Genomic DNA, 23,654 nt, shown 5'->3' with positions numbered 1-23,654 from the left:
TGAGAAGAAATACTTAAATTTTGAACTTTCTTTTCCCAAGGCATAACTAGAAAACCTTTAAAAATCTTAAAATAAAAATTGCCTTATGGTACTAAAAACAAAAAAGCCTGGCATACGTAATTCATTATATATCACATCTAAGCAAAAAATATTATGGGGAGAGAAATGCTAAGTCATTCATTTCAAATTAAACTAGCACTAATAGATTTTTTTAAGTAGAAAGACTTATTTTGTCATATTTATTGATTATGGTTTTATAGATTCATTTTCCCCAATCATCAAGAGTTTTAATTCAAAATATAAATTAATAAAAACATTAAGGAAATAGACCAATTTTAGGAGCTAGAAATATTAATTATTTTAGTGTGTTTTTCAAATGAATTGAATTCCTATTTGGAGAAAGATTTTTTTAATAAATTCATGATTAGCTCTGTACTTTTATTTGTTATTTTACAAGAATAAGGAATAATGTGCTAAAGAACATAATCACATATAAGTACAGTACCTTAGAGTTTGACTTTTTAAATAAAAAAAGACGATAATGTTTACTTTCTACTCTTAATATCCTGACTACCAATATAAAGTAAGCTAATGACAAAAGTATCTATAGTTTATAAATACATGTACAGAAGGCAGGAATATAATAAAATCCATTTCAGATAGTTGTATGTGTAGAAAATATTTCTCTAACTTTGAAATGATTATGGTGGGAAAAAATCATCCTGTGCCTTACTGATTTCTGTTTTGTGGCATAAGTGTGTACATACAATTAATACTGGTGTTTCATAGAATTTTAACCTGAATTTATTAATTATATATAGTATGTTTTACTTTCATATGTATTTATGTTTTCTTCCACTGTATAGGAACTTGGGAGACATTCAACAGTGGAGTTGCAACAGAGAAATTTAGAGAAAATAAAGCCATGATTTTTTCTGAGCAATTACTACCAGTACAAGAGGTAAGTGAAGAGGAAAAGATGGTTATTTGCTCATTTAATTGAATCAACATATGTTTCTGAATGCTTTATGAGTTAATAGGTTGTATTTTAATATTTGCATATGACATCAAACCAGTCTAGTGTGATCACTGTTCTCCTTGCACAACCTCTACTGTGGGAAGAATGAAGCTCTGAAAGCCAACAGTTGGTTCTTTTCATCCCAATTATTGTTTGTAACTTAAGAATTTGGCCCACATATGCAAGGCCACCTTTCCCACTCTACTATCACTCCAACCCAAATAAACTTTTTTTAGTACAATGCTATGCCATTTATATGCTGGCAGCAGTACAAATAATGAAGATGTAATATACATATTATTGCAGTTTAATTTTTTAATTTAATTAAAGAATCATGATTTATAAAGTTATTAATAATTGTGCTTTAGGCATATTAGTTCAACATCAATCCCACTACCATTGTCAACTCCTCCACCATTGTTCCCATACTCTATCATATCACTCCCACATCCCATTCCCATCTTCCACCTGTCACTTTGACAAGTACATTACAAAATTTGGTGCTTGCAGCTTAGAGTTCTTGTTGTCAGAGTTGTGACTCGGTGTTGTTGACTCTGTGCTTTGGATATGTAGCTTCACCATTCTCCCACGAGGCATACATCCCAAGGCAAAGAACGTGTCCCAGCAGTAAAAAACATGTTACATGTATGTGAGGCCCTAGGCTCACACTCCAGTGCTACACCAAACAAGGACATAATAGCATAGTTTTAACAGAGAAATTCAAGAAAAAATATAAATGTTACTAGAACCAGAAATTATAATAGCTACTTTGAAGTTAGCAGCATATAATATTCAAAAAGTATTTGAGACTGGACATGTAGGACAGCAAGCAGGGTTCTTGCCTTGTATACAGCTGATCCAGGTTCATTCACTGGCACTCTGTATGTTCTTCCAAGTCCTGCAGGAGATCCCTGAACTCAGAGCCAGGAATAAGTACTAAACACTGCCAAATGTAGCCTAAAGGCAAACCAAAAGTTATGATTAATTGCCATCTATTTTGTGTACAGAACGGAAAGCCAGTGTTTTCTTTTTGTTTTGTTTTGTTTTGGTTCAGTTTTGGTTTTGAGCCATACCCATCAGCACTCTGGGGTTATTCCTGGCTCTGCACTCCTAAATCGCTTCTGGCAGGCTAGGGGTGGTCATATGGGATGCCGGGAATCGAACCTGAATCCCAGGTTCTTCTGGGTCTGCCATGTGCAAAGTAAATGCCCTACCGCGTGCTATCACTTCCCCCGTTTTTTTCTTTTTTCTTTTTGAGTAACATCTGGCGGCACTGAGGGGTTACTCCTGACTCTGTGCTCAGAAATTGCTCCTGGCAGGCACAGGGGACAGTATGGGATGCTGGGATTCGAACCACCTCTGTCATGGATCGGCTGTTTGCAAGGCAAATGACCTACCACTATGCTATCTCTCCAGCCCCATTTCCCCCTCCACACACTTTTCTTCCTGAATCAACAAATAAGTATTCTCTAGTTTTTTGTTTTTTTTTTTTTTTTGGGGGGGGGGGGCTATGTATGATTCCAACCATCAGAAAGAAAAGTAGAAGTAAGAAAATAATTTAAAATAAAATAGACTTTCATTTTTCTTGTTGTGTTTTGTTTCTGTGTGCCACATCTAGTGAAGCTCAAGGCTTACTCTGACTCTGTGCTCTGGAATCACTTCTAGTTACTCAGGGGTCATGTGTGGTGCCAGGTATTGAAGAAGGCTTGGCTATGTGCAAGGAAATTAATTACCTTAACTCCTGTACTATATCCCTCTGTTTGAAGTAAACTTTAAGAAGGAGATGTGAATGGTAGAAGATAATGGTTTTCTTTTTTTTTTTTTAAAGAAGCTACTAATGTGCTTGGCTTTCTGCATTTTTTAAAAATAATTCAGATTAGTTAACATATAATTATGCATAAATTACTAAGGGCAGCAGTAATTATCACATAAACATAAATAAGTAACATAAATATACACAAACAAATGGTCACAATGTCAATTAATGATAGTTTTCACAGATCATATTTCTGTGGTGAGTAAATGAATGGGTTTCATTAGTAGAAATGCCCCTGAGGGGAGGAACGTAGTAGTAGTAGTAGTAGTAGTAGTAGTAGTAGTAGTAGTAGTAGTAGTAGTAGTAGTAGTAGTTCTTTTTATAGTTCCCTTTTCACATTTTTATCCAAAGTATGTTCGAAGGAAATACTTCTGAAGTTTTATTTCAAACAAAGATTACATAAACTGGGTCGATTCAACTATTGATGACTTTCAATATATGAGATGAGAGTTGTATTTTCTAGCCCTCTGTTCATAAAGGTTTGAGTAAATTTTTGAAAAGAAAATTTAATTAAACTTAATTACAAGTGCAATGAGAATCGAGATTAAAGCCACTTGTTCTGATTAAGTAGTTGTGGAATCACCTAATATTGGGACTAAAGATTCCCCTTTATTATTTTGTATAATAATATATGTATATGTGTATGTTAAAGTACTAAACTAGCTGAGTGAGGTGTATGTACAAGAAAATTAAGCTAATAATCAGAATTTTTGTAGTTTTAGACGGAAAGAAACCTAAATAATTATCCAAGTTAATTTCTAACAAGATAAACTTGTGATCCAGAAAAATCAGTAGTTCAGGCAGAATACTGAGTCTAGTGTCTTCTAAAGTTGGAGGAGGTAAATTATTGCTGTAAATGGGATTACATTAAAACAGGAATTAATTAAAATATAGTTTCGGTCTACTGCCCATAATGTTTTGTACTATAGAAAACAGAGGAATTAGAGGAAATATACATCCATAAGTATATTGCCATATGAGTTAAAAACTCCCCTCAAAATTGAAAAGAAAGCACCAGTCTTTGCCCCAATTTTTCTGTCCTCTCACACATAGCAATGCAAACTATTCTGATTCCTCATTTTCTGCAACAAAAATAGTTACACACCACTTTGTGACTGAAGAAACTAATCTAAACTCTAAGCAAGTGAAAATCTAGAATGGAGCAATTGCATATTTTTTCTCGAAGAAATTTACTTCTTATTGCTATTTTTTGCCTGTCTTATTTCTGAGAATGAAAAAGAAATAAAAGATTGAATATTAAATGCTATCTTGTGTTGCAATGCTTGTTAACAATAAACTATAAAAGACTATAAAAATCTAATTTAGACTTTATTAAATATATTGAATTCAAAGGTTGCTTTATGTGATAAATAGTAAGTGTAACACTCAGCTCTCATAAAGATGGTTTTATTGAACTATATTTAAGAAATTACATTTTGAAAAGTTTTTGATTAAATCTACTGATGAATTAAAATTAAATGTCAGCATTTTACTGTGTGTAAAGAATGCACATGTTTTTGTATATTGCTTTATTCACAAGGTAATATTTTTCAAATTATAAGAATAGCTTTTACAGTTTATCAAAGGAAGCCTATATTGAACCTCTTGAATGAAAGTAATAACTTTGTCTGTAACAATAGAAGCACTTGTTGCTGAACTAGTATTAATATCAGTTAATATAAATGTATATTTTAGGCTATTTTACCAGATTTTAGCTGGAGAAGTGCATTTCAAGAAGTGTCTCTTCCCCTGGCACATTCTATAACAACAACAATTGAAGATTTTTCCACAAAAATTCTCCAATGGGAACAGAATGAAAGATCTTCATCTGTAAGCTATGTTATGCATCTTGAAAACGTCCAGCAAATTTGTCAAGACAGCCACTTGGATGAGCCAAAGAAAATTGCAAAGGCAAATATCAAGGAAATTTGTTTGGTCTATGGGTGGCTACACTGCATTTTGGTGGTTGTTGTTGTTGCTGTTTAATATAAGGCATTATAACCTGTGGAAACTAATAAAATGTGGTGGGATCTTGACAAACATTTGGGTCACTGCACTTGAAGAGCACCTAAGCTTAACTGCTGCCAACTTGTTCCTCTGTGACAACTAGAAAGAGGGTGTTTCTGTGAACCCTGGGGAATTGGAGAAACTACTTGTTTGAATTATACTCCAAGAAATTTAGGAGTTTGAAAGTGCTCCAATATATCATTGGTTTATACAACTTTTCTTAATTTTCTTATTTTCAAAAAGAAAATAGGGGCCAGAGATAGCACAATGGGTAAGGTGCATGCCTTGCTCTCTGGAAGCTCAGGTGCTATCCCCAGCATCCGTGAATCTTACTTGAAGTGATTCTTTAGTGCAACCCTGATTCTAGGAGTAATCCCTGAGCACTGCTGGGTATGGCCCCAAACAAACAAACAAATTTATTAGCATGATTTTAGATTTGGATGTTTGAAGCAAAGTGTGAACTTTGTTGGTTTCTTCAAAGGTCTTTCCTCCTTGTATATATGCCTGTGACTAAATTTCTTCTCCTTATCAAAACACTAATTGGACCACCATAAAACCTTATTTTAACTTAATTTCCTTTTCATAAGCTATGTATTTAAATAGTCACATGACTAAGTATTGAGAGTTAGGACTTTTAACCCTGAATTTTCAGAGCACACAGTTTAGCCTACAATCTAGTCTTAAAACAATTATCTGTGGTTTATCTGAAACTCAAATTTACCAAATGTCATACATTTTATCCAGAAACTCTCTTGGAATCCCTGGATTTATTCATCTAATTTTGTCTTTATTCACACCTTAGTGAATGTTCCATTTCATTAGTGTCAATTTTAAAATTTTATGTGTGTTTGAGAATACAAAACATACTGATAAAATAGAAAGTAATTATGGAAATAGAGAAATACAGTTGCTCAGTATTAAATGTGCAATATGTTCAGGAATCTATGATTGAAATGTTTTTAAAGAAATTTCTCAAAATTGCCCTCTCCTTTTTTTTCTATTCTGTCTATACCCTGAATTTCCAGACCATTTTACAAAAACTCTTGGGTTATTTTCAAAGAAGGCAAAATATGCTTTCTCATTATAATATCCCCTTTGCAAATGAGGAGAAGCAGATAATAATAAATAATAAAAAACTAGAGACATCTTTTCTGGAACTCCTTACCAATTAGATGATGCATGAGATTGTGATATTCTTGGCCTATTTCAGTTAAACTGATATTACCTTACTCTGATGGAATGATGAAATAACTTTTGTGATGTTTGTTTGTTTGTTTGTTTCATGGGGGGTCATACCAGGAGACACCCAGGGGTTATTCCTTGCTTTGTTCCCAGAAATTACTCCCGGAAGATTTGGGAGACCATTTCAGGTTCCAGGATTGAACTGGGTCGAACTGGGTCAGTCACATGCAAGGCAAACACCCTCCCCACTGTGCTATCACTCGAGTCCTCTTGAAATTTTAGCAAATGAAAAACTAAAATAGGGGCCGGAGAGATAGCATGGAGGTAAGGTGTTTGCCTTTCATGCAGAAGGTCCGTGGTTCAAATCCCGGCGTCCCATATGGTCCCCCGTGCCTGCCAGGAGCGATTTCTGAGCATAGAGCCAGGAGTAACCCCTGAGCACTGCCGGGTGTGACCCAAAAACCAAAAAAAAAAAAAAAAAAAAAAGAAAAACTAAAATAGCTTCTACACAAATGCAATTATGAACATATCAACGCTATATTTCTGGATTCTATTAACAACAAGTAAAAGCATTGTCAAAGTAAATCTGTTCTATAAGTTTTTACAAGGTCAATTTGATAAGCACAAAGTTTGAAGTCTAAACGAAGAGGAACAACATTTTGGTATTTCCTTATTTAAGTAAAAATCATTAACTTTCTACATCTGATAAGTTGATTATTATAAAGTTAATGCCATTATATAGTTCTCTAATGACAAATTTATTATTTAAGAATTTGGCTCCCTTTTCATAAATTACATGGTGCTGTCAGAGTACAAATAACTCAGTGCTACATTTATTTCTCCCTAGTTTTGTTCTGACATCATGGAAAAACTTGACACAATGCTTCCACTGGCTCTGGCATGCAGAGATGATTCTTTTCAGGAAATTAGAGCAAACTTTGTGGAGGCCTGTTGTAAAGTGGCAACAGCTGTCTTGGCTAGACTTCAGGAGAGAAGCAAGGAGGTTCCTTCAAAAGCCCCCCTAAAAAACTTGCACACTCTACTCTCCACAGCGGTATATGTCTTCCAGCATTTTACACAATATGATGATTTGATGAAAGAAACTACTAAGAAGTGAGTGCTGTTTAAATTAATGGTCATACTCAAAATAACCTATAATCTTTTGCTATCACAAGAAGAAGAAAATAATAATGAATATGATAAATACTTTCATTTGTCTTGCCTGGGAAATGTCAAAAGCTGGAGTTTGGGATACAAAAATCAGCTACATAGATATGGTAGGAAGGCCTTCTGAAATCTCACTCAAAAATTTTTATTTGTAATGCTTTCTCTCTGCTTCAATATACAGCAAGTAGTAATTAGAGTTAGTATGTATTAGAGTTAAGGTGCATTTCTTGCATGTGGCCAATCCTACTTCAAGCCTTAAAACCACCTGGAGTGACCCCACAGCACAGAATTGCTAAACAACACCAGACTTTTCCCCTAACAAATGAGGAAACACTTTAGAAAAATAATTTATCACATTTAGTTTACTGATTCCCCTCCCAAAAACTGAACTATTTTCTTTATGTCATCATAGCATCACCAAACTAACCCATTTTATTTTTTAAATTATATTGATTATTGTACAGTTTTTCTGTTTTGATTTTGTTTGAGGATGAACACCTGGAAGTCTCCGCTTATTCAAGCTTCTGACACTTGAATGATCATAATGATTCTTTGTGGTAGTAACAAAATCATATGATGCCGAGGATGGAACTCAGGTCGGCCAGATGAAAAGGCAAACACCTTTTCTACTATAGTCACAATAATCTTGTTTTTTTTTGTCCCACATATAGATAGTTGTGAAATATATACAACAATTTTTATTTTAAAACTATCTAAACAATTAAGTGCTGCCATAGAGAATAAGTGCATTGCAGTCTACTGACCAATGTGAACAAATTTCAGAACATTCATTTAGTAATAAATTATCTAGAATATTTGAAGAGTATGACAGTCTTAATTTTCATGTCATAGTAATATATTTGGAATATATAATTGGAGTATATGGAGGAGACCGATGACCAGCCATAGGTATTATCACAGTGTCTGTCTATGGACGTTCCAGAAAATGGCATGGACTTTTGTAGTTCAATATGAGACCAGTGATCTAATCTATATTCTTGAATCAGTCGTTGCTGTCCCTCAGTTATGAGAGAAAGTACTGGAAGCATCACTTAAGGAGCTAAAAAATAAAGGTACAATGAATTTGGCTTACTGTAGATATAGTTAGATTTCTTTAATTCTTGTAGTCAGATGTTGTGATTCATACTTGAATTTATAAACAAAATATGCCTGAAATAATTTCATCTTTTTAGACAATTTTAAAGACACTTTATGAGATAATTGACATCTACAAAATTACAATTTAAGAGTGTTTGTGAGACATGTGATAGCTTTATAAAAGTTTGTTCTGACAAATGCATGTTGTTCTTGATAATAGCAATAACCTAATGCCTAAATGATGCCCTGATCTCTAATAATAGGTTTACAAAGAGTACTTTTATTTTTGAATGATGTATTGACAATGCAGTTTGTCTCAACTTGAAGTGCATATTTGTGGAGCAGCAGATGTACATTTTCAAAGGACTTGTAAAACAAAGACCAGCTTCCCCCCCCCCCCCATTTTGGAAAGTGAATGTGGATGCAGACTTTAGTATTAGGAGGAAATGAATGATTGATATCTAATAATCAAAACCATTTGTAGTACTGGAGATTGTTACCTCCTACGGCACAGGCCTTAAATCTCTGTTTCTTTGATCATTCCCTCTGAACAGACCCGTATTCCTGGTGCCTGTCCAACAATATCAGGAATTCATCAACACTCTACAGTTTCAGGTTACAGACTACTGCGTCAGAGTTTGTGCTACAAGCATTTTACAGGATGCTGAGAGCCACCACTGGGATGACTACAAAGCTTTTTATGAGGTGTGAAGTTCAGTTTACTATCCCTCCTTTTTACACAAATATGTTTTACTGCCTACCTGCTTTCTGGCTAATTAGAAACATGAGCTTGGCGTTACTAACACACGAAGGCTGTTAGGATAATATTTTTTAAATATTGAATTTGTACTTTGGAAAAACACTGTTTTTTAAAAACGAAAATAATTAGACATCAGAATTCTCCTTCTGCTAAAATGTAAAAATAACTTAATTTGAGCTGCAGTGTTGTTGTGCTATATAATCAATGGGGGATATAATGGAATACAATGAAAACTCAAAGAAATAACAATGCAAAGAAAATACTACAACTTGGTATTCTTTCCAAAGGGACCTTTTTTATAAGGCAACCTTGCATTTGGGGGTGTGGTGGGGTGATTTTATATCTGCTTGATAATTTTAATTGTCTCTTTTTATGCTTTCTCTTCCTTCTGAAAATTCTTAAATCACTTTAAAACACTTTAAAATCACTTTAAAACCTATCTGATTATTTATTGCTTACCTATTTTCATTTAGCCTGTATTTTGAAACTCTAAATTTCTATTGAAGTCTCAGGGAAACCAAATACAGATCAATTATAAAAAAAATTCATCATTGTGCTATATTGATCATTGTTATTCCAGATCCTGTGGATTATACATGAGTCTCAATATTTGAAATGCCCTGAAGTGATTTCAAGCAGGGTGAAATTATAAATAAAATGTGCTAGAAATTATGCCATCTCTATAAACTATTTTAAAAGTTTAAGAGATAAGTTACATCTACAAAATTATGCTTTTTAAGATTAAAAGTGTGGAACATATTCTGTAAAAGCATATTTATGTATATATTTGTTATCTTGTTTTCTTTGGGGCCACACTTGATGATGTTTGGGACTTTTATTGTCTCTGTGCTTAGGACTGTCCTTCAGTGGAATTGGGGATCTAACCAGGGTTAATCACATTCAAGGCAAGTGGCTTAACATCTGTACTATATCTCTAGCACATTTGTCATGTATTACTGTATTTTTTCGTACCATAAGACACAGCTTTTTCCCACAAAGGTGCATCTTATGGAGCAAATGCCACCTGGAACTGAAGCCTGAGTGCAGGGGAGGAGAGCATGTGTTAAAAACGATGTCCCTCTTATGGTCAGATGTATCTTATAGAGTGAAAAATATGGTAATCAGAAAATAACCAAGATGTTTAAAACATGTCAATTAGATTCACTAGCTTTTTTAATTGTCCCTTTTCTGCAGACTGAAGTTTATAGCTTTGTTTTCTTGTTTCTCATAATCACCATGGAACTTTGAGTCCCATTCTGCTAGAATGGAGCTTTATGCAATTGCATCACTCATGTCAATTCCCTGACATGAGGCTGTGTACCTGTACCTCCATTTATTCCTACATTATCATCACAATAAATGTTACCACAACGAAAAGGAATACTGATTCTAAGGTCATTTCATCTCAGTTTTAGAGGCCCTTCCAGTGAGTTTTTTTCTTTTTGCAAACACATTCATATAAGAGTTCCCAAACCTGACACACTTCAAGCTCCATTGGGCAGAATAAGGAGAAAGGGGGATGATACAGCTGGTAGCTGAAGATAAGAATGAAAGTACTGGTCTTTCCTCTCTTGGCAACCTCACAGCTTCCTTATTTACCTTCAGGTAAACAGAGAGCTTGAAAATGAGTCCATATTATGTTTCAAACTATTTCAATATGTCAGTGTACTAATGAGCGTATTAAAATGTTTTCCTTGAAAAACATATAGTGAGATACTATATGATAATGAAGTATTAGAGTTCCTCTTATGCAAATTAGGAGCTAGAAGAGTTGTACTGTATTACTAATAAGTGGATGTACCGAGAACCTGTTATTGAAGCTACTCAGTATTTTAACACACACACACACACACACACACACACACACACACACACACAACAAATTACCATGCAACATGCAGCTCTTAGATCTTATGACAAGGCTTTAGTTTCAAAGACAGAAATAACGAGATAGTTACCCTGTGATTACATGGTACTGCACCTTCCATATACTTACATGGTCAGTAGTTACAGTTTAATTGCAGAGTTAGTGGTGCTTATTTATGTTCAGAGAAATAAAGCGATGCTGCTTTTCTTTTTACCCCAAATAAGAATGTACTAAAAATAGCTCAAATTTTAAATTGTTTTGACAGCTGGAATACCTGACATGCTTTTCTTGTTTCCTGCACCCCTTTCTCCGCCTTTCCCCCATTATTCTAACTGATTTGTGAAATAAGACTAGTATGTTTTTGGAGAGATTGTTTGGAGAGGAGAAGAGATGAAATCTGTCTGACTGGAGGCAACAAAGAGGCGGGAGATCTCAGGGGACCCTATCTCCATGTGCAGAGAGCAAGAAAGAAATAGGGAAACGGTTTACAGGATGTGGAGCACTGCTCAAGTTTCATGATATTAACTGAGCCCTAGGTACATTATTTCCATTTCCTTAAGCTATCAGGTTGCAAGATTCAAAATTTGCTATCTCTTTAATATGGTGCTGGTCAGATGGCATGATGGATATTCAGATTATATGTGCAGAATTAACATGTTAGTGTACTTGACATCTGCTCAATTTTTAGCAACTTATGTTTTCCAATAGTTGAAGAATAAAGAATTGTCTGTTCAAAGATAGTATTGAGTGGCTTATATAATAAAGCCCAGCTGCTTGTTTCCTGATATATAATCTAAATTAAAGCTCACATCTGTTTACATTATAGTGGGTCTGCAAAAATAACAGATGTTTACTAGCTAAATACTTTTGAAATGACAACAAATGGGGAAACAGGTCAAAGAAATAACTGAATCACATTTAGTTTAATGAAAACCCTTACACACAATAATGTTACACACATTTTGAAGAAAATTAAGAATAAATGGCCAGTTTGAAATGTTTTAGAATACATATTAATGTAATTTGCTAGTATGTTTAAATTTCTAGTAATAGAAATTGTTAACTTAATTTTCTCATTTCTTGTCTACAAGAAGGAACATTTTTAATATTTCTAGGAATGTAGGAAATCAGGCTGACCCTGTTATTAGAAGTACCCATCTGTTGCCATGGAGAAAGTTAGTATGAATCATTTGGACAAGTCATTAAATCAGTTGGGGACAGTTTTGCTTTAATTACTCTACAGAATAAAAAAGTAGGAGGCACGCTTTCAAACTCCTTTTTGACTTTACGAAAATATTTGAAAGTATTTTTAAGGCACTGAATATACAAAAGAATTGTGGGAGAAACAAATTCTGCATTACTTTTGTAATTTTTTTCTCATACAATTTTGATGCACATTTAGTTTAAAAAAATCTCTATCATAACAATGTGAATGAATGAGGGAAGTAGAAAGCCTGCCTAGTGTACAGGCGGGGGTGGGGTGGGGTGGGGAGGAGGAAGATTTGAGACATTGGTGATGGGAATGATGCACTGGTGAAGGGAGTGTTCTTTACACGACAATCAATGTTTGTAATCAAGGTGTTTAAATAAAGAAATTAATTAAAAAAATAAAATAAATCAGAAAGCAATGGTCAAGAGTCCATCACCTCTACTATGAACTGTGACAGTTTGACACTAAAGTATGACAGTTTAATACATTTTAAATCTCAATTCAAAGTTAATTGATAATAATTATTAAATTATTTTTTTAATATTACAGTCACTACCAAGGAAATAAAAATTACAAGAAGAATAATTTGTAAAGAAACTAACAACAGAAATGTCTGCATAAGAACATCAGTGTTTGCTGTAAAAGAAGAGCAGTTATGTTTTAGCTGGCATTTGTTACAGAAATAGAAGCAATGGGTCAGCAATTTTAAGTCAGAGATAAAATGGGAGAAAAAATGGAACATTTATTAATTTTGATATAGTAATCGGGATAGTGTTTGAAAAGCACATTCTACTCTTCCTATTTCAAGTAATCTTTTGATCTGACTTGAAGAAAATGAGGTCAAAGTACTATCATTATGCCCCCCTCACCCTCAGAGCATGTTAACTAATTAATGCTTGTAAATCACTTGAGGCTACTTCTCATTTTGCCTGTTCCCTTTGGCCTTGGTTACTGTTGGGGCTCTCTCTGTGGTCTCTGGGGGTAAAATCTGGCACAGAGAAGAGATCTGTAGTGGTATGGAAAGGAATGAGAATCTGGCCTCTAGGAAGTACGAAGTGCTGTAAAAACACTAAAATATGAAAACAATATCTTTTAAGGTTTTACAAAACCTTGTAAAAATCATATTATGTAGTGTCTGTTTCTATTTCTGTTGTTAAAACACACTGGATAGAGTATCCCAATGTCATGATATTTAATAGTCACACACCCCCTTGGTTCTCTACATGCTGATAAACATACAGTTAGAAGTTTATTTTTGCTCCTGTCATTTCATTATAATGTGACATTTGGAGCATGTATAAAATAGTCTCAATGATGCTGTTTCAAAAAAATATATATACTTCTTTTAAATTATTGAATCACAATGATATAGAAATCACCCAACTGCTTTAAAAACATGGCTAGTTTAAGAAGTCTAAGTTGATTGCTTTAAAGTTAATTTTGAATTATAGCCAAGAGTAGGTAAAGGAAGGAACTACTCATTTAAATGCTTGTGGTCTAATTTTTGCACAAGAATATCTTGTCTCAATTGAAATAAGACATATGTTCCTTTGTTGTAAGCATGTTTTACATCTTGTCAAAAATCTTTCTTGGTCATCTAGTGTGTCAAACTCTCCAGTTATTTCCTTTCAGCATGAACTAATTAGGCTTATAGGAAATAAATGGACTTTTTGGAAGATGTGATTTATTTTTTTTTTGGTTTGTTTAATTCTTATTTGTTTTGGTTGGTTTAATTTGTGGTGGTTTTGCCAGGGGGAAAGATGCTCCTTTTCGCTCCAGATGTGGCATTATTTTCTCTCGGCTCTTCGTCATGATCTCTGGACAATCGTGCCCCCTAAATTAGCACAGGAGATCCTTGCAGAAGTGTTGGAGAAGAGTTTGGATTTCCTTGCCTCCAGATATGCACGGGCCCAGCCCAGTTATAAGAGAACTGCACAGATAAGGTAATTGAAACTGTAAAAAAAAAAATTGCTTTTCAAGAAATTTTTGTCACTATTTAGTTTTAACTAGAATGTTGTGCTTAATGTCAAGACATAATTTTTTGCATAGTTATGTATATGATCTGAAAGGAAATCACTTCCAGTTCTCCTGAGATACGTAACTGAAAATATGGGACTTGAATCAAAATAACTTCGCTCTTATTTCTTTTAAAATTGTATATAGATCCCACAGGTCTGTTAAAGAAATGAGTCCAGATAGATTACAATTTGTACATATACGTGTATATGTGCATATACATATTCATAACCTATCTGCTTGCAAAAGTTAATGAGATGGAGACAAAAAAGACACAAAATGAAATGTAAGGTTCTTAAGTTGCAGAAGAAGCACTCTTGCTATGATGGGTTAGTCCATTTGACTTTGAGACTTTTGGCAAACAATAGCTTCTAGTTCAGATTTTGTTCTGAAGCTTTTAAATATAGTGAGTCTTCATTAATGAAACAACTCTGTCTAATTATTTTTATCCTTAATATATTTTCATTGTTTTTACTTTCTTTTTTCTGTCTTTTCATCATGTTTACTAAAAGCCAGTTCAACAAAATATGAAACCACAGAAAATGAAGAGCAATACTCACTGATGATATTTAAACTATAAATCAAGTGCTGATTGCTAGTCCAATTTTGTGAATTATCTAGACAAAACTACAAAGAAAATGTCTTACTTGACAACTAAGGTGCAGACATTAATTTAATAATAGTTTTGTCTAATGTGAAGAAGATCCTTTTTTTTTTAGGTATACAAATACATTTTCAAATATCATTAGGGGGAATCTAGAGCTATCTAGAGACAGTCTTTGGGTAGGGCATACGGGCGCAGCACTTAGGAATCATTTCCTGATCATGTTCTTGTAAAGCATGTTGAATTTGATGGGCATTTGTTCCTTTAACAGTGTTTCATAAATTTGGCATTTTGCACAGGCTGTTTCAAATTACTGACCAAGCATTAAAAAAAAAAAGGCCTGAACAATAGATGGAAAATTTGTTTTGAGAGCAAAGAATACCTTGACTCTTTTTCTTATGTAATATAAATTACTTTTGACTCTGAGGTGGCACGTTAATATGAAATGTTTAGGAAATAAGTTGTACTATTAGTTCACAAAATAGGAAGTATGTTTAATTAATTGACTAAAATAAATTATAGAGAATTTGGGTTTTCATTTTCTGTGTAGGAACATCAAAATACTATGAAAAGTTCAAGGTATTTATTGTTTTTTTATATGTAAAATAAATACTTTAATTCTAATAGATAATTGTGAACTTTTGGTATTTGCAGATCAGATTAAGTATGTATGTAATGTATAGTTATGTATGTTTTTTGTATATTAATCTATATAGCTTAGACATGTAGTTGTTCAATTAGTGTAAATGAATACAAATGGCAATAAAACTTTCTCAAGGTTATTACTAATTCTTAGTGGTTTCCGAATGTCATATAATGAAGTAAACATTGGAGTTATGTATTATTACATATAAACTATTGTGTAGATAAATAGAAATATCATTTTGAAATATAATTAAATGTCTTTACTTTCCTCTATTGTTTCAACACTGAATTTAGAAGGAAAAAGGGGAAAAAATTAATCTAGTTACAAACTGTTTCTACACCAAATAAAAATAGTTTTTGAGTTTCTTTTTTTTTTTTTTTTTTGGTTTTTGGATCACACCCGGCAGTGCTCAGGGGTTACTCCTGGCTGTCTGCTCAGAAATAGCTCCTGGCAGGCACAGGGGACCATATGGGACACCGGGATTTGAACCAACCACCTTTGGTCCTGGATCTGCTGCTTGCAAGGCAAACGCCGCTGTGCTATCTCTCTGGGCCCAGTTTTTGAGTTTCTATTAATGTATAGTAAAGGTTAAAAAAGCAGTGAGAACCAAGAATAAGTAAAATAATCTAGCATATTTTCCAGAAGTTTATTTAATATTGTAAATATCTAAAACTAAATTTCTCTATTTCTGGTACCATATTTTTCTCATTTTACTAGTAGTTTCCATAATATAATTTAATTTTTTTATTATGGTAACATAATAAAAAGACTATAAGAGTAAAAGGGATCATATATCTTAAGGATAGAATATCACCACACTATCCATCTAATCAACTTAAATGAGAATTATTCTGCTATTTTTCACCTATCATTTATATGTAGATAATAGCAAGATTTCTTTTAATCTGACTTCTCTTTTGCTGAACGCAATTTTAAGGAAAGTCTTGGCCTCTTTAAAGAATATTCTAAGCAAAATAAACATTTTTTATATACCACCTCACTATTTTTAAAGCTCTCTATCTCTCTATCTCTGGTATCTAGCCCAGTATTTTATTTTTGTATGTGCTTAACATAAGAAATATGGATAGTAATATATATAGCAGGCGGAAAGAATGTTTTAATGTTATTTTCTTCTTTTTTTAATAGACTCGACATTACAACAATTTTAATATGCACAGAGAACATGTTATGGTCAATTTGTACATCCGTACAGAAACTTTTTAAACCTCATGAGTACACTGATGATAAAATTTTTAAAATTCATAACCATTGTAATAATCTGTCTGCAACACTAGTCATCTTGACTTCACCGTTAGCTGAATTATATCAGTAAGTATCAACTATCTTATTTTTTCAGTTATTATGAGATGAAATGTAATAATACAAAATTATTTTCCTACCACTTGTTGAATTTTGATCTGCAGCAAATTGAATTTTTTAAATATATTTTGGGCCACATCTGACAATGCTCAAGGGTTTCTCCTGACTCTACTCAGGTGTCACTCCTGGTGGTGTTGGGGAACCCTATGAGATGCTGATGATTTAACCTAGGTCAGCTAGTAATGAAGCAAGTATCCTATCTGCTGTGATATCCAGTCCGAATATTTAAAAAAATTTTTTAACTTTATTTATTTATTTATTTATTTTTTGGCTGTTTGGGCCTTACCCAGTGGTGCTCAGGAGTTACTCCTGGCTCTGCATCAGAAATCGCTCCTGGCAGACTCAGGGACCATATGAGATGCCAGCGATCAAACCCAGGTTGGCCACATGCAAGGCAAATGCCCTGCCGCTTTACTATTACTCCGGCCCCAATATTTGAAATTTTTTAAAGTGCATTTTTATATTGCAACATGAGCTATAAAAAACTAACACTGAGTAATATGTACTTCTTCATTCTCAAAACAATTTGTCATAATACTGGGTCATATCTCTATTGCTTAATCTTATTTAGTTGTTAAGGCACCAATACAATTAAGAACATTTTGGATGTCGTTATTTGTATTGTTCAATTGATTAAATTATACTAATGAGACTTATTTCAGTCATAACTTGGAACTATCTGAAGAAGTAAATTATACCTATTGATTCTTTGCTCTTTAAACTTTTTAAAAGTTTTTAATTTTATGTAAAGTTATTTCCTTTAATAAAAGTTTAAATTAAAAGTGGTTCTAAAATATGTTCCAATCTAGATGAGACTTAGTGGTTCTTAATCTGCCTTAGTTTTGTACTTTTAATATCTAGTAAAGGTAAGTGGAAATAGAAATAAGCAGTTATATTTTTAAATGTTAAATTATTTTACTTAGCAAAATAAGATTTGGGGCTATTCATTCTGGTTTGTTTCTGGCTTATGTTATTTTAATCTACCATAGTAAAGGGAGTTGGAGAAGAGTTTAGGATAAATATTAATATAAATTTGAAAAATTTGCCCACCAAATAGTTATTTCATCTTAAAAGACTAGACTCTTTTTGGGTAGTACAAATTATATTAATTTGTCTTTATTGGATAATTTAGGTAAAGTACATATATTCTTCCTGTAAAATTCTTGAAAGCACAAGATAAAAATCTAGATTTTTGCTAAATTTCGAAGTCTTTGTATTAAAAATTCTAAGGGTAGTTAACAACTTTGATTACAATTTTCCTATAATTTTCAACCTCTCTTTGACTTTCAACAAATCCGTTGTTTACAGATTGTTCCTTCTGGCAACCCTATGTTGAGGACTAAATTTAGAAATAAAGCATTCTTTCAGAAAGGGATGAAACTGAGAAAATTGCCATAAGTTTGAGATTATATGCATAGTAGTTTATAATCATAAAAAGCTCAAGGTCTGAAACCCATAATAAATCCTAGTAAACTAAACTGATTTACCATAGATGAAAAATATTGCTATACTCTGAGTTCAATGGGTCATTTCATCTAAGAGGAAGGCCCTGTGAAAATCAAGAACAAAGTTGACAAATTTCATGGATTGGTCATGGTGAGCAATATTTAATTTCATGGTTTGTCACAGATGAATAGAAAAATTTTAACCCCCAAAGCATTTGTAAAACAAATAAATTATTATCAAAGATTGCATATTTTAATATCAATAGTGTAACTTACATTCATTATTTTTAACCTATGACCATTTGTTGCTTTAAAAAAAATCTATGTAAGTGCTCAACTTTCTGTGGTTTGTGCATTAGAGATTGCTCTTTAACCTTATCCAAGAAATTTAAATTGCTTATTTCAACCAGGATTACAGAAAGTAGTTTATACTAAGCCTGTTTTGTTTTACTTTTGTTTGTTTTGGGCACACCCAATGTTGTTCAAAGGTTATTCCCAGCGCTGTACTCAGAAATCACTCTTGGCAGGCTCTGGGGACTAATTGGGATACCAAGGATTGAACCCGTGTCAGGTGCGTGTAAGGCAAATGCCCTACCCGCTCCATTTCTTGCCTATTATTTTATACAATAAAACATATTCTGTATCTTGTTTTGAAGCATGAGCAAAAATCTAGATATACTTGCTTCCCTCTCACCCTCGCACACCCACAGTACTCTGACTCTATGCTCAAGTTCCATTTGGGTTGTGAGAAATACAACCCAAGTTGGCTGCGTGCAAAGTAATCATCTTACCTGCTATCTTATATGTCCAGCCCCTATATTTTAATTACTTTAAACTATTCCTAGGGTCCAGACTTGATCTCGAACCCCAGCATGCTGGCTCAATAAACCTCACTGTTGGTGAGTGCAGTTATAGAAATAACTACACTGAGAACTACCATATAACCATGTGAATGAATGAGGGAACTGGAAAGCCTATCTGGGGTACAGGTGGGGGTGGGGTGGGGTGGAGGGAGATTTGGACATTGGTGGTGGGGATGTTGCACTGGTGAAAGGGGGTGTTCTTTACATGATTGAAACCTAATCACAATCATATTTGTAATCAAGATGTTTAAATAAAGATATTATAAAAAATAAACCTCACTGTGTGACTTGAAAAAAATAAACTATTCCTAGGCTTATAAAATTCTGACTATGCATTCATGGTACATAGCTGTGTGTTCTGTCTCTAATTTGGGGGAAAAAAAATTCCCACCAAAATAAGTATGTGTGTGGCAGAATGTTGACTTTTTTAGCTTCTATTCACACCCAGAACATCTAACTTCTTTTCACTTCTTTTCACAACCAGCTACTGTATCATTATCGTATTTTAGGGGAGAAAAAGATATGTCTATTTTACATTAGAAAAATAATTCAACCGTGTGCTTTGAGGAATGGTTAAAAAGTAACACTCAGAGCTTGATAGTATTGGATTTTTAATCAAGTAAACCTGACATTTGTCACTTTATATATTATGCCCTTTTAAAAAGTGACTGCTTTTTCTCCAGGTAGTTCTGACAGATAAACTGGAGTTATTTTTCTTTCTAACTTAGTAGAAGACCAGTAAATATCAGGGTATGAATACATGATTTTATAATATTTTTGGACGAGGCACTTGGAGAAATAATATAGCTTGCCCTGCACTGACTGAGCCTGGTTCAGTCTCTGGCATTCCTTGTAATCCCCTGAACACTGTCAGGAGTGATTCCTGAATGCAGATTTAGGAGTAATTCATCACTGGGCATATCCCTAAATCCCTAACTCCATATATGTTTGTTTTGTTTTTTTTTCAGGAAGAATAAGACCAATTTTCCAGGAATAAGAAAATTTAAGTGTACTTTAATTTTTTTTTTTTACTTTCCTTTGTAAATTTCTGTTAGAATGTTATAAAATCAGTACTTTTCATTTGCTCTCCTGAAAAAGTTCTACTAGTACATAAAATATTCTCCATGTGTTTCCAAAATTCTTATTAGTTCTTGTGGGGGCTGGAGAAATAGCATGAAAGTAGGGGCATTTGCCTTGCATGCAGAAGGAAGGTGGTTCGAATCCTGGCATCCCATATGGTCCCCTCGCCTGCCTGGAGCCATTTCTGAACATAGAGCCAGGAGTAACCCCTAAGCGCTGCAAGGTGTGATCCCCCAAAAATACTTCTTGTGTAAATGAGGTTAAGCTGCACATTTCAGTGCTAACTCAGGGCATGTTCACACACACACACACACACACACACACACACACACACACACACACACACACACACTGATTTCAAAGGCTGCATTTTTCTAGCATCAAGGTACGGGGTTTAGTTTACACAGAAGAATGTAAAAATAAAATTCTTAGAATTTTAGAGAAATGTGGTTTGTTTCAATTCAGCAAATATTGCCTCCCTTGTCTGTATGACTAAGCACAACTGATCCAGCAATGAGTTACATGAAAAATATTTCAAGTACTAGAGAGAATCTGATAAAAAAAAAAGTCTTGATAGGCCATATAATACCTCCTAAAAGTAGTTTTTTGGAATGATGTTTCTGTTCCCATTTTATATATATATTTGTGTCTTTTCTGTTATCATTTTTTACACCATTTAACAACAAGGAGGAATAAATTTTATTACAAATGCCCAGTCTACAGGCAAAGACCGTACTCATAAGAAATAGATTAGAATGTTAGCGTCTACGGCCATATCACCCTGAACGCACCTGATTTCGTCAGAAACAGATTAGAATGTTGATCACTAAACCAGGAAGAATGGATCTATCTTAGTGTTTACCTTTGCCTGTCACTCTTGTATATAAATTTTAAAACACAACATCACAAGAAATTTCATTGTAGTTCAATTTTACATCAGTCCAAACTCTTTTGAAGTTGCTCTTCTAGCCTGCTTTTGGTTTTGCTTTTTAAATTTAAAAGTGATTTGGTTGTTTCTTACAAACAACATTTTAGACTAAAGCTTTGTTTGTCATAGCTCAAGAATGTCTGGCACTTTGGCAAACAAAAAATAAGGTACTTCCTTAAGATGTTTAGCATAGAAATGCTCCTATGTAAAGTCTTAGACAAAGGATCAAATAATGCAGCAATCTTATTCCTAGGAACAAGCCCTCCATCACCCAATACAACCATTTGTCTGTGTGAAAAATCTGTGCGCAAATGTCCAGAGCATCATTTTTATAACAGCACAAAGTAAAAAGAACCTATCTCCATCAACTGATAAATAGACAAATTGTGGCATGTTCAAATAGGAAAATATTTTTCACCAATGAAAAGAAATACAGTGCTGATGGTTGCTACAATGGAAAAGAAATCCCAAAAATATTAACTAAGATTTATAAAAGATAAGAGCACTGATGACATGGTTTCATTTATTAGTAATGACTAGGCTAGGAAAATTCACAAAAACAAAAAATAAATTTCTTGATTTTCAGGGCAGAGTGGAGAAATTGGGCCTTACCTAGTAATGGGCAACTTTTGAGATTATGAAAATGGTATCCAGTTGCATAGACATTAACACTATACTATACTTTAAGTATAGTAGAAACTAATTATATTCTTATATATGAGTAAATTTCATGGTATGGAAATTATTTGTCATAAAAAAATGGAAATGGGCCAGAAAGAGTAGAGATAACACTGCTGACCCCAATTTGATGCTGTATAAGATCCTCTGAACTATCACTAAGAATAATCCCTTTTAGAGCTAGGTTAAGCTCTGGATACTAATGGACATAATTCAATCTCCACTCCCACTTATTGAGTGGAGCAGATTGAATGAGAATAAAAATGTAAATATTTAAAATGTAAAGAAACAAATATCCAGAAAAATTAACCAGTAAGTAAAGCTTCTTGTCATTTTTTTAGGGAGGCAGAAACCCCATGATGCTCAGGGGTTACTCCTGGCTCTGCACTCAGGAATTATTCCTGGTGGGTTCAGGAAAAGCATGTGGGATTCTGGGGATCAACTTCAGGCTGTCCACATGCAAGGCAAATGACCTAACTGCTGTATTACTATCTCTCCAGTCCCATCTTAACATTTTTACAAAATTAAATGGTTCCCTGTATGGGACAGGCAGAGTCACTCATTAGTAGACCACTTGCCTTGAGTGGGTGAGACTGTGTTTCAGTCCTGACACAGCATTGCTGTCCAATGCCTGGAGTGATCCTCAAGCACCAAACCAGGAGTAAACCCTGATGATAACCAGAGTGTGGCTCCAAAACACAACTAAACAAATAAATGATCTTTGTTTTTCATTTTTGTAATATTTGTTTTGTTTTTGGGTTTAAGGCCAAACCTGGTGGTATTTAGGGCTACTTCTGACTCTGCTCAGGGATCAGTTCTGAGTGTGCTTCATGATTGTACATGTTGCTGGGGATTGAATTAGCCAAGTATAAGCCTAATGCTCTGCACTGTCTCTCCAGCCCTGTCAATATTCCTTTAAAGAAACTTATCTCAAGTATAATTATAATCATTCCATTTTGAATTAATACTACCTTTTCCAAATTAGTCTTCTCTAGGTATTTTATTCATTGAAAACCCACAGTGACTCTGACACTATGACAGGCATAGATGACACAGGACATCTGCCTTGACTAATTTGTCACCATGAAACTTACTCTCTTTTTTGTTTGTTTTGTTTTTTGGGTCACACCCGGCAGCGCTCAGGGGTTAATCCTGGCTCTATGCTCAAAAATCGCTCCTGGCAGGCTCAGGGGACCACATGGGATGTTGGGATTCGAACCACCATCCTTCTGCATGCAAGGCAAATGCCCTACCTTCATGCTATCTCTCTGGCCCTGGAACTTACTCTCTTGAATCAATTGTGTGGGTCTTTATGAGTCACATTTTATTATGGGCCCGTTTTTCTTTTGTTTCTTTATTTTAATGGGTCCTGTTTTTCTTGGGACAGTCAAAAACAGGGGTGGAGGGCACAAGAAAAACATTAAACCTAGCTGACTCTTGGTAACAAATATGAGTTGTTCTTACTTTAATGTGAAAAAAGGAAACCAGCTTAACTGTAGGTCAGGAACCAACAAGACCCCACAATAAAATAGATTGCCAAAATATAGGATGTGCACAGCCCAGATAACAACCTGAGTGAGAGAAGAGGTATGCTTGGAGGGAGGTAAGAAAATTCACCGATCTAAATTTTCTCCTATAAGCAGTCATTTTTACTATCTGCTAATTTGTGAGTATTAAAAAGTGTTTTGTTTCCATCTATAAGTGATTTTTAAAATAGGTATTTCAGTGTGCTGTATTAAAATTCTTTTATGTCTTGTGGAAAATATAATTCTGTGGCTCATAGAATTGTACTTTATACTCTCCTGTGAATTATTTAGTGTCCTCTCTTTTAACTGTATACCAAAACATCATTAGAGGTTATCTAATAGCTAGATCATCATTCCAGTCCC

General features: G+C 33.9%; 1 protein-coding gene across 1 annotated transcript in view; it reads left to right on the top strand.

Annotated features, from left to right (window-relative positions):
• Positions 1–23,654, top strand: part of KIAA0825 (KIAA0825 ortholog) — a 390,853-nt gene that overhangs the window by 87,977 nt on the left and 279,222 nt on the right. The window contains exons 5-10 of the mRNA XM_049769174.1: positions 867–961; positions 4,530–4,745; positions 6,871–7,136; positions 8,843–8,993; positions 13,878–14,068; positions 16,538–16,720. Coding sequence (XP_049625131.1) covers positions 867–961; positions 4,530–4,745; positions 6,871–7,136; positions 8,843–8,993; positions 13,878–14,068; positions 16,538–16,720 — 1,102 coding nt within the window. The remainder of the gene's footprint in view (positions 1–866; positions 962–4,529; positions 4,746–6,870; positions 7,137–8,842; positions 8,994–13,877; positions 14,069–16,537; positions 16,721–23,654) is intronic.

This window comes from Suncus etruscus, chromosome 2 (genome assembly GCF_024139225.1).
Source record: "Suncus etruscus isolate mSunEtr1 chromosome 2, mSunEtr1.pri.cur, whole genome shotgun sequence".
NCBI lineage: Eukaryota > Metazoa > Chordata > Mammalia > Eulipotyphla > Soricidae > Suncus > Suncus etruscus.
Note: the sequence above shows the minus strand (reverse complement) of the source record. Positions and strands in the feature narration are given on the sequence as shown.